Genomic DNA, 12,217 nt, shown 5'->3' on the forward strand with positions numbered 1-12,217 from the left:
TCTCGTCTCAGAGGCCAAGACCCACTTCGGGGTTACAGCGCCATAGGAGTAGGTAGTAGTATAAAAATATTCTGTATTTATCCGTTTTCATAAACGCCTTTATATACGTTTTAGTTAATGTTAAAATGTTACATTTTTTATAACATACAATATTATTCTAGTTGTTACATTTAGTATCTAATAAACTCCTAGGTACTTGTACCTACTCTGCGTATTTTACTAAAATAAGAGTAATTAACTTCTTAAGTTAGACATGTAGGCAGCTAACATAATTGACTATGTTATTAAAATATAAAACGATAAGTTTTCATCATTTCAATCTTTTAATTTATTCCCCTTTTCAAGACAGGGCAAATCAATATTAATATTATTGAACACATTTTAAACAATATACATATAGAAAACAAAGCCATAGCGATGATATTTAATAAGAGAAAGTGGAACTGTCAAATTTTATTTTGTATGACGTAGTGTACACAATAACAATTATTTAACATTTATCAACAAACATTAAGGTTTTTTATGAAACATTGAAATATTTAGTATGTAATGTATTTAATGAATATTTAATAAAATAAATACTAATACTTAAAAAATTTTACTTTTAAATGTTATTTGTTATGTTTTAATATACACCGTGTTAGTGTTTTCTCGTCCATTTCCTATGTTTGTCACTCTACAGCCATCGCACTTGCCGAAAAACCAGCCTTTTGGAAAACCATCTTTGTCAACCTGTAATAAGATTGCAGAACACATTTATTTTTAAATAAACATTAAAACGCTTTTTATAGTTCATTTTTAATATAATAATTTTTGATTCATTTTTATATTAAAGATAGATAAGTACTTTAATAATAGGAAATATATTATTTAATAGTAACATGAACACAATCATGTCAATTAATTTTTCATTATAGCACGATGCAAATAAGTTATTAAACGTTGAAACGAGGTCATAATCTCATGTTTGAAGTGAAAAAATATTTTTTAATACGAACCGCTGCCACCGCATCCTTGGCACTGTGGGTGGCGCGTGAGCTTAGAACCGTGGGGTTCTGGGTTCGATTCCCGATGATGACGAAGAATAGGCGTATATTATAAGGTGCATAAGTATAACGTCGATTTCAGCCTCACTTTCATCGAATTAGTAAATTTTATTACGAGGAACTGATCACTCTTAAACTGCTATTTATTGTTATATTTGTCATAATTCACTGCTATATTTGAATAGTGAAATACTTACTTCAAACTCCTCCCAGTCATCGGGCCTAGAAAATAAAAAATATCAATAATTTTCCATATAATTTACAAACTATGTCCTGAAACATCCAAATAAAATATATTTTTAAAATATATAAATTGCTTGCCGGTTATTAACATCAATCGTATAATATTTATTATCTGTATTATTTATCTTTTACTTTGATTAAACTGTATACTAAATACTGGTATTTTTTACACGTATAAAATGACGATATAGAGTTAATAAGAAATCTGATATAAATACGGTTATTATAAAAGTCAAACTTACCCCGGCATAGGTCTCGTATAGCAAATGTTTACTAATAATAACAAAGATATCACGACTATCAGTAGCTTCTTCATTTTATTATTTATTAAAATTTATTTTGTATCCGAAGGTTATTTCACTGTACTATTGTAACTTGATTACTTTACGACATGTACGGTGTTTATCCTCGTCTTGGACGTCAGTGGAAACTTCAAACTGATTTTAGTAAGAACTGGTTTCCAACTTTACACAGTGTTGTCACCGTCACATTTGCTATTTTGCAACATGAAAATTTAATAAATAAATAAATCATTTATTTCACTTAAAACATTTACAAATTAGAGCGACCCAGGCTCCTAAGACAGTCCTAAGATAATGAAAGAAAACTCATTTATTGGAAACCATTAGTAGATAAACAATAATTACGAGATGAGAATAATATTGTTGTATTAGGTTAGGCAGTAGGCGTAATATACTAAGGTTATTTATTTTAGGATTCTATTAGGTATACCTATCTTGTAGATCTGTCAGTGCTTGTCATAATTTTGCGAGTCTGTAGTGCTCTTTGTATTTAAATATTATTTATTGCAACACCATAAGTGCCCTTACGCACTAGCGGTTAACCGCTAGTGCGTAAGGGCACTAAGGGTCAAAGTTGTTGTGTTGTGTTTGTGGGAGGAGGAAGTTATTTAATAAAAAACATTTTCAAAATATTAAATTTTGATATCATCGTTAGGATACAACGTAACCTATATTAATAGTTCAATTAGTACTTTTTAGGTTACCTACGTTGAAGATATTGCTTCCCGCTCTTTGTACATGCCTAATTTTTATTTTAATCGATATGTGATAATGATATGATAAAAAAATAATTTAAAATCTTTGTTTCGTCGAAAAGGAAACATCGGATATAATGCGTATTTGATAATTTAATTTTCTTTGAGCACACGGGTGAATCCAGGGATACTAGTACTACTACTTAAATCATATAACGTGTTAAAACCTTTGTATCGCAAACAAGTTTTCACAGTAACATCATAACCGTTTACAATTGAAAACAATTATTTATTTTAAGCTTATAAGAAACTTTCACTTAAAGCTCGATTCTAAATTTGGTTCTACTTTAATTTTAAGTATGTGTAATTCAAACTCAAACTCAAACATTTATGTTTTGTATGTATGTGATTGTTGCGTTAACCCTAATTAAATTTTTTTTTTATTTTTATTAATAGATAACTATAATATGCTTGGCCTGGCTCTATCTGGGTCGTTACCCCGTAAATTACTATTTGTATAGATAAGAATTTACTTTGTTTGTATTCGTCAACGCAATTTTATGGGATTTTTTCAAGATAAAACTATTATATTGTATTTCATTTCATTCCTGATCCGGAACAGTTTAAAAGATATCCATACTAAATTTTATTTGGATCTATTTGGTGAATAAACACAGAACAGTCTGATCAAATCGTGAAATATTTTTTACTTGGCGAACTTTTATGCTGTCTTTACATATCATACAATCTAAAGAAAGGATTAATATCTTGATACCAATTTCATAACTATATAAGAAAAGGACAGTGCCACTTCTGTATCTATTCGATTTTGTTTATCGACAAACAGGGAAAAATTTTAAAAACTATATTTTTGGCTTCGATATTTCAAGTATTCCTATAAAAAAAGAAAAACACTGTACAGTTTTGACTTTTTTACGATTTTATTATATGTTTAGATTGTGCGTGGGTTTACGTGCGTTAACCACTGTACAAAAGAGGCGTTCAAAATCGAACTCTATTTTAATACATATTGAATTTACAGGTACCTATGACTTAGTTTTCTAATGGTAACAGAATCTCTGAAATCAATATATATATCAATGATTGTAGTAGGTAGTAAATTCGATACAAATAAATAAAGACAAAATATTTTCTCTCTTATTAGTATAAGTGAAGATGATATAACGATGTTTTTCTTCACTGTTCGAGCAGTGGTGATGTTAACATATTGAACAAGTGGAGTTATTATAACTGCGTTAAATCGTTAATTGTTAAAAACAACCGACTTCAAACTTGCACTTGCAACATTTACAAATACAGACAAAAATTTTCATAAAATAAAAACTACTGGGCCTATCCGAATAAAATTTTTATGGGACCAATTCGACACCATCCCGCATTGAACAAAAAAAGAATCACGTAAATCGGTTGAGAAACCTCGGAGTAATCGGTGTACATACATAAAAAAAAACATACTGGCCGAATTGATAACCTCCTCCTTTTTATTTGAAGTCGGTTAAAAATCAATTTATACCTAGGTACGTCTGCCATCTTAGGGTGCCATCAGACAGACTGCATCGCAGCAACTGCGCGCGGTCGATATATATAACTGCAAGCAGTTGTGTGTTCGACTTCATGCTGTCATGATATCAACTGCACGCAGTCGGCTGCAGTCGAGTGAAGTCAATATCAACTGCATACAATCGCGCGTTCAACTTCGCGCGGTCGGCTGAAGTCGGGTAGCGTCGCCGCATGCTGTCCACCGCTACTGCATACAGTTAGTGTGCAGTCAGTCAAAGAACCGAACGCAAAATAATAGCAAAATAATATTCCGTATGGCAAAATAATAGCAAAGGATCAATCCACATTCGTGGTGTATTTTGCAGTTTTTTAATTCGGTTATATCGCCGGCGGCGGCGGCGCCGTAATAATATTAAGAGGCCTACCTACCTACCTACCACCGAAACTAGCACCACCGAACATTTTATTTTTTTACTCCTTAACCAGATCAAATTTAAAAAATCAGCCTAAGGCTGCCATCAGACAGACTGCAACACAACAACCGCACGAAGTCGCATTAGTAACCGCACGCAGTTGCTATACTCAACTGCACGCAGTTGTCTGCAGTCGGGTCCGACTTCACGCAGTCGAAACCAAGCATGTAGGCCAAGAGTTAGTGTAAGGTTTGACGTCGAAATGGAAGCACACACGTTACGTCTCTTAAGGCGACTACACCACCGAAACTAGCGCCCCCCCAACATTTTATTTTTTTACTCCTAAACCAGATCAAATTTAAAAAATCTAGCTCGGTACTTTGCTAGTATATTACTTGTAGTATTTTTGGTATTACTTTTCATTATTTTGCATTCGGTAAATAAGGAGAACTTTTGATTACCGCCAAAAGTGGCCACTTTTGGCGGTAATCAAAAGTTCTCTAGAATAATGAACAGTTAGAATAGTGAAAAGTAATACCAAAAATACTACAAGTAATATAAGTACTAGCAAAGTACCGAGCTAGATTTTTTAAATTTGATCTGGTTAAGGAGTAAAAAAATAAAATGTTCGGTGGTGCTAGTTTCGGTGGTAGGTAGGTAGGTAGGCCTCTTAATATTATTACGGCGCCGCCGCCGCCGGCGATATAACCGAATTAAAAAACTGCAAAATACACCACGAATGTGGATTGATCCTTTGCTATTATTTTGCCATACGGAATATTATTTTGCTATTATTTTGCGTTCGGTTCTTTGACTGACTGCACACTAACTGTATGCAGTAGCGGTGGACAGCATGCGGCGACGCTACCCGACTTCAGCCGACCGCGCGAAGTTGAACGCGCGATTGTATGCAGTTGATATTGACTTCACTCGACTGCAGCCGACTGCGTGCAGTTGATATCATGACAGCATGAAGTCGAACACACAACTGCTTGCAGTTATATATATCGACCGCGCGCAGTTGCTGCGATGCAGTCTGTCTGATGGCACCCTAACTTGAGCATTGGTAATAGAATTAAAGCAAAGTAAATCACATTAATGTAGCTGCCTCTCAAATAGGTAATCTAATAAGGGATCTATACTAATATTATAAAGTTGAAGAGTATTTTTGTTTGAACGCACTAATCTCGGAAACTACTGGTCCGATTTGAAAAATTCTTTCAGTGTTAGATAGCCCATTTATGAGGGTTGGTCTTAGCGTAATGATATACAGCCTATAGCTGTATATCATCACGCTAAGGCCAACAGGAGCGGAGCACAGCGAGTAAAACCGCGGAGCACAGCTAGTATCACATAAGATAGGAAAATAGATATAAGAGAGCAAGATTTTTTTATAAAATTAAACAAAATACCTTTCTGAATTCTTATATTAACAAAAATCTCTTACATCACGATTAAAATGCATCATAACGCAGTATTTGCGCAAAGCTCAAAGGTTGTGGTCTAAGGTAATATTATACTAATTAAAGTACCTACTTATTACGTACTACTATAATTAATTAGTAAGAATGTAAAATCAACAACAGTTTCTGTGATTTCTTATTTGTAATCATTAATGTAATAGAGTGAAATTAAATCATTTTTTTTGTAAAAAAATAATTTTCATAATTTATCACATTTTGTTATCCAAGAATATACAAAATAGCCACAATTTTTCAATGGTTTCTTACTTTATTCAGGAGCAATAAGACATAAATTAATATTAATAATATCAATAATTATTAACTACATTTTTTAATGTGTTAATTTTTTATGCATAGTTCAAAATTACACAAAATGAACGAAGTAAAAGTTATTTTAAAATATTTTAAAATCAGATGTCACTTTATTTTTGGCTAAATTTTATAGTGTAATTCTTTTCTTATCTTTTAGATATAATCATCTAGGATTAAGAGAATCACTTTTTAAATATACAGTATTGGTATTTTTGGATCCATTTCCTATATAATTACAGTTATGACACTGACCTGGAACCTGCAATGAATATAAACTTTATTAAAATAACCTTAATCATAGCTTGGAATTAATTTTGTAAATCATATATTATGGTTCATATCGAAGTTTTAAACAAACAAGATAATGAGATCAAATATTATTTATTATATCCCGATTAATCAAATATTATAAAGCTGAAGAGTTTGTTTGTTTGAACGCGCTCATCTCAGGAACTACTGGTCCGATTTCAAGAATTCTTTCGGTGTTAGATAGCCCATTTATCGAGAGCTATAGGCTATATATCATCACACTAAGACCAGCAGGAGCTCGAGCGTAGAAACGCGGGTGAAACCGCGAAGAGCAGCTAATAATAGATATACCTGGCTGTTAAATATAAAATTTATGTATATTAAACAAAGTCGTTAGATACACTTACATCACTTATAGGAACTCAAGAACGGCTGAACATATTTTATTGAGCTGTATTGAATTTATCTCCGCTTGGATAAACATAATAACTCTTAAAAAATGTGAAATCTAAATAAAACCAAGTCCCAGGTGGACCCGAGGCAAACTCAAGTAAAATAAACCAATGTGATTTAAGGTTATTATAGGTATTATCTTTCGATAAGAAGTACCTACTAGCAAACATTGAAAGTCAACACTTACCAAACTTACTAAGTAGTAGTTTCCGTTCACCCTAAAAGTAAATGAAATTATATAACTCAATTATAATTCTAACGATAGTGGAAATGATGATTTTTAAAATACACTGGTAGGTAAATAGTCTCATCTGTACACAGGGTGGAAATTTTAATTTAGTTAGAATGTAAAAGCGAGTGTTTAGAAATAATGTCTGTCCCTCTGTCTGTCTGTCTCTTCTTCACGCCTAGACCACTAAACCGATTTGGATAAAATTTGGTTCAGATATAGTTTGAGATTGAGACCTGAGAAAGTACATAGGAGAGGTTTAAATTCCGGAAAGCCCACGGGGATAGGACATACTAGGGTTTTCTTGAATACGCGGGTGAAACCGTTTGAGTTACTTAAAGTTACTTATTAATTAAGTACATACTTACATATAATAATAATACTGTGGTGCAGATAAAGTGCTATAAACAAGTAATAAACATATAAGTGTTACCATCAATAACTTCATTGTGGTAATTTTACACGAATATGATTTTAATAATGTAACTAATACTCCTTATTTTAGAACGATGATTTTGCATATGGGGATAATGAGGAATTGCATACATATTATAAAGTATCTCAACCTCGTTAACATGGAAGTAGGGTTGACAAAATACAAATTAGGTAAGTATAATTTATTAAAGAAAAAAGTTTCTTCCCCGGAGGCCGTGGGTTTGTAATAATAATAATCTATGCAAGATTTCCCCACTTACAAAAAAAAAATGTAGCGTATTGTCAAGTCTTAGGTAGCGCATTTTCAACGTGGTTCGAAACAGGACCAGAATTTGATATTGACAATCCAAAGAAATTGAGAGGAACTTAGAACTGGCGTTTCTTCTCTTCTTTCTTCGTCTACATTTAAACGGCATAACTTATATTAAAATTGACTAATAAACAAATTTTAACAAAAACTTAAACTGCCTTGAAAGCGAAAAAAACTTGTGATACTTTAAAAGCATACAATATAACTATTTCATATCATCTTGTAACAGAATCAATATAAAACAAGTCAGAGCGAATTGTGGCCTTAAAGATTAGAATAGTACAATACTATAATATTATTATGTTTGTTTTTAACGAGAATTAATATAGATATCAATATCTAGAAATTCAAATCAAATTTGTGTATAAAGTTATTATAACATATATTATAAAATTCAATTTCACAAAATGTGTGGAATATTTTCGTATCTATTAATTTTTTATACATAGGTACAATAACTTGGGCAGCCCTATTTCTTAAAACCAAATGGTAAATCTTCCTTCAAATATCAATTCAAGTGAACTATTATAATTTATACGTTGTTAAAATATATGAGTATTTTGAGAAACGAAGGAAAATGACGAAAAGGCGGTTTAATTTTTGTTGTAATTTATGTTATTTAAACCTTGTTTTCATGGTAAACTTTTATTTAGCAGATTTGATGAATGTTGATGGGCGAATCTTGGCGGAAACTGTTAAAAAAAAGTTTCGTCACTTATAGACATTAAATTCTTGTATGACTTGTATTATATAGTCTTGTGTCACCTTGTATGGGGCAGATGTATTTGATATCTGTTTCACTGTCGATTTTGTTTGTCCCCAGCGATAAGGTGGCCTTTTTTGTCCAGCCCGGCTGAGACTTTATTTATAACTAGCTGTGCCGCGCGGTTTCACCCGTATTGGTCAGTTCCTGTTGGTATAAGAGTGATGATATATAGCTTATAGCCTTCCTCGATAAATGGGCTATCTAACACCGAAATAATTTTTCAAATCGGACTAGTAGTTCCTGAGATTGGCGCGTTCAAACAAACAAACAAACTCTTCAGCTTTATAATATTAGTATAGATTCTCCAACGAGAATAGAACACAGGACCTCTTGGATTTATAATAGCAAGTTAACCACTGATAACAAAATTTCAAAGTTATAATCTATGTGTTCTTTGATTTCAATCAAAACTAGATGAAAAATAAAAGAACCCTTTATTTCTTTTAAAAAATATTGATGAATATTTAAAAAAAAATCCCACCTCGGGAATTCAGGGTATTCCTTAAAAGTTTATCATAATACATATTATATGTACTTCAAATGGATTTCCTGTGAAACCTATATAGTAGCTTGTATAGTAATACGGAGCTTTCCAACACCTTAAATTTTATCTCATTGCATACTCAATATTTTGAATAAAAAGTATATTGAATTATTTGACAAAAAACAAAGTGAACATTCTGTAGGTACCTACCATATTCGAGGAATAACAAGGAAAATGAAACAAGTTACACAAAACGTTTATTTTAATTAGAAAATTTTATTCCAATATTCACATTACTCACAACAAACAATTAATCATTTCTTATCGGAAAGAAATATAATTGTTATTATCCTTTCCAAAGCCAACCATAACAATGTTGTTGGCTAATGGTCCAGTACCAATAATTTTTTTTACATAACTAGTAGATGTCACGTCCTGAAAAAAATCAATCAAATAATCAAAAAATCACAATGACAACATTTTTTGACATTAGCAAGGGATCAACATTCTAGACTCAAGGGGAATCATTCTTTTAAAGCAAAGTGAAGGAAAAAATCCTGTCAAAAAATCCAAATCTTTTACCGAATTCAATAATATATGTTTAATTGGTTAACAAACCACAATCATTTGAAATTAATAAATAGGTATATTGTTGCACATTCAGTTCAATCATAGCTTTCTAATGAGAAAGTAAAGTTTGTCTCCAATTTGATCGGAACCGTGCTTTTTCATGGCTAGTTAGCAGTGATTAGTTAATATAATAAAACCTGACCTTTAACTTTATTTATCTTCCAAAAATATTAAACTATACTTATGATTTCACTTATGTTAAAAAAAATCTACGTACAGGAAATTGAAGTCTGTTTAATATTTCTTCATATGAAAAGTCCCTTTTGTATCTGTTTTTTACCTAAAATCACACGAAATATTTAATTTTGTGTTTTAATACTTTTTAAACTTATTTAAATCATCATACAGTTTATATTTGAATGTACCTCAACAAACTTTTCTACGGGATGAATGTTGATATTGTTGTTTTTTCTGAAAATTTAATAAGTATCAGAAAAATTTGAACGCTTGAAACAATATTTTAAAAATTACAGAAAGGTGGTTTTTAGTACTTTATAATGTAGTTCTTACTCAATTGATCTGGAATCGACACATATAGTAAAAAGTAGACAACCGCACATAATAATTATGTGATTCATTTTAATATTATTAATCATTATGTGCTCTTGCTTTGTCAACACTTGAAGACTGACTTGTGGGCATATGAATCGTCTTCCTTATTAATAACGTCAGTTATATCATTTTGCGTTACAGTTAATAGATACCTACTGGTTATTATTTCCTCAAACATTATCATAAAGATTATAATTAATAATTATTCAAATTTTCCTTATATTATATTTTAAAATAAACTATCTATTTAAAACAGTACATTATTTATAAACATAAAAAGAATACTTATCACAAATTCTGTTCATTAAATTTTATCAAGTGTATTATTGTTAATTTGTAGAGAGTGTTGAGAAGTCACAATTATGATCTTAAAATTATTTTATGTAAATTCTTTGTCATATAAATGTCTCGTGAATGTCTCTATTATAGGATGATACAAGATGCAAGATTGATGATTTTGAATGATTTTGGGAATGAATATAAAGAAAGTAATGAAATCAGATCAGATACAGATCTACTTATAACGGTAATAATTATTGTTCACATAATGGGGGGGTAGGTTGTAAAATGTCGCCGTTTATTGCTTGTTTATTATCCTCTGAAATTAGATTTGGCGACGTCTGCTATTTTATGAGATTGTAAACAGTTAGTATAATCGCATTTTGATAACAGCGATTTATTTTGAGTGTTGAATGCGGTGATAAATATATATCACCATTGAACTCTACACATTGTATTTTTTATCTTATTTTATACAACAAATTCATGAATTATGAACTTAAGCATTTTACTAAAAACAATGCTGTATCTAATAAATAGAAACATACTTTAAGGACAATTCAATTTCAATTTACTAATGAACATAATACTACATAGATAGTTTTCGGAATAGAATGTTGAATAACATGTATGGACCTAGAAAGCTGAAACTACCCAGTCTATGGCATTTGCTAAAATTGGTTCTTTTAGTTTAGGACTTTCTATTTGCAAATGGTATTTCTTAATTTTAGCTCTATCCATACTAAACCTGCTAGATGTTAATAATTTATAATAAGTATGTAATCAAATTTAATAATTACTAATATTATATTTTATATTGCCAACTCTTTTTACACTTCATAAATTATGTTAAAAATTATTTTATTGGATATCCTGGTAAATTCTTAATTCTATTATATGTATATAGATACAATGCATTTAGATATTTTAAATAAAAAAATAAAACATATTTAACTATTATCTATCATAATATAACTTCTTGAATTTTAGTGGCAACTCTTGTACAGCGAGAGCGGAAAAATACATTCGAAAAACGAAAGCATTGTGTTAACGATACCCCAAGGAAGATACAAATACTTTAAGAAATATTTATGGAGGTTTTTCGGAATGGAATCCCAGAAGGTGCTAGAACGCGACGCGCGGGCTAAAAATACGCGAAAAACACGTTACAAATCCCTCGTCACGCATAATTCTTAATACTGAGATTACTGAACGGCTTTCTTGCCAGACTAAAAAATATAACAACCAATTAGGTTGACTTGAATTATTTAGGGAAATTCTTATTGGATGATTTAACCGGCATTTTCGTTTACACTTTATTTGTATATTAAATAAATAAGAATAAAGAAAAGTTAACTTTTCAACTACCCTAAATATGATGAATATACAATGAATAATAGAATAAAAATAAGTATTATTATATGGGTATGTTTACTCATTATGCTTATGGATAGTGCTTATCGAATCAATGGCTCAAATTGATAAAGTCATGAAAAATTTAATACATTTTCACTAAAATATTTCACTGACTCAAGCCTGGCTTAGTCATTTACTGATAATCAAATTATTTAGAATTTAAATAATGTTTCTATCAAATATTACACCAATAAAGATTCCTCGGTGTTAACAGAATTAATCAGAAAAGCAAATATAACATTATTATCTTGATATTATCGCGAAATCGCAGAAAATGCCTGAGCAATAGCAACGGAAAAAGACGATAAAAGAATTGTATAAATTATTACTTACCTAATGTATGACAATTTAATCGATAATGTTCCATTGAAAACTTGGGTCGAAATCAACACATGAGTAATGTTAATTAAGTAATGGAT

At 30.7% G+C, this 12,217-nt stretch overlaps 1 protein-coding gene and 2 long non-coding RNA genes across 4 annotated transcripts; all 3 read right to left on the reverse strand.

The window, feature by feature from the left end:
• Positions 1 to 582: 582 nt before the first annotated feature.
• Positions 583 to 2,036, reverse strand: LOC123692076. 2 transcript variants are annotated; one of them, XR_006751474.1, is made up of 4 exons: positions 2,022 to 2,036; positions 1,532 to 1,783; positions 1,244 to 1,268; positions 583 to 732 (listed from the first exon to the last, which is right to left on the reverse strand). It is a non-coding gene; the product is annotated as an uncharacterized LOC123692076 (long non-coding RNA). The 2 variants fall into 2 exon arrangements; XR_006751473.1 differs by lacking the exon at positions 2,022 to 2,036 and having other exon boundaries at positions 1,532 to 1,882.
• A 3,595-nt stretch (positions 2,037 to 5,631) lies between these two features.
• LOC123692079 lies at positions 5,632 to 7,448 on the reverse strand. Its single transcript, XR_006751477.1, has 3 exons — positions 7,295 to 7,448; positions 6,885 to 6,915; positions 5,632 to 6,254 (listed from the first exon to the last, which is right to left on the reverse strand). It is a non-coding gene; the product is annotated as an uncharacterized LOC123692079 (long non-coding RNA).
• Positions 7,449 to 9,165: 1,717 nt separating this feature from the next.
• On the reverse strand, positions 9,166 to 10,207 carry LOC123692073. The gene is made up of 4 exons (XM_045636716.1): positions 10,062 to 10,207; positions 9,917 to 9,962; positions 9,769 to 9,831; positions 9,166 to 9,356 (listed from the first exon to the last, which is right to left on the reverse strand). Exons 1-4 carry the CDS (start codon positions 10,145 to 10,147, stop codon positions 9,243 to 9,245), a joined length of 309 nt encoding a protein of 102 aa, XP_045492672.1. The 5' UTR covers positions 10,148 to 10,207; the 3' UTR covers positions 9,166 to 9,242.
• Positions 10,208 to 12,217: the final 2,010 nt, after the last annotated feature.

Source organism: Colias croceus, chromosome 5, assembly GCF_905220415.1.
Source record: "Colias croceus chromosome 5, ilColCroc2.1".
Taxonomy (NCBI): domain Eukaryota; kingdom Metazoa; phylum Arthropoda; class Insecta; order Lepidoptera; family Pieridae; genus Colias; species Colias croceus.

What these genes read in the sequence shown, in the direction of transcription:
- LOC123692073 (XM_045636716.1), bottom strand. Translation starts at nt 10,147, where the DNA reads ATGATTAATAATATTAAAATGAATCACATAATTATTATGTGCGGTTGT. An exon ending in GTCGATTCCAGATCAATTGA is followed by an intron (nt 9,963 to 10,061) that starts GTAAGAACTACA and finishes TTAAATTTTCAG; the next exon opens with AAAAAACAACAATATCAACA. An exon ending in CCGTAGAAAAGTTTGTTGAG is followed by an intron (nt 9,832 to 9,916) that starts GTACATTCAAAT and finishes GTGTGATTTTAG; the next exon opens with GTAAAAAACAGATACAAAAG.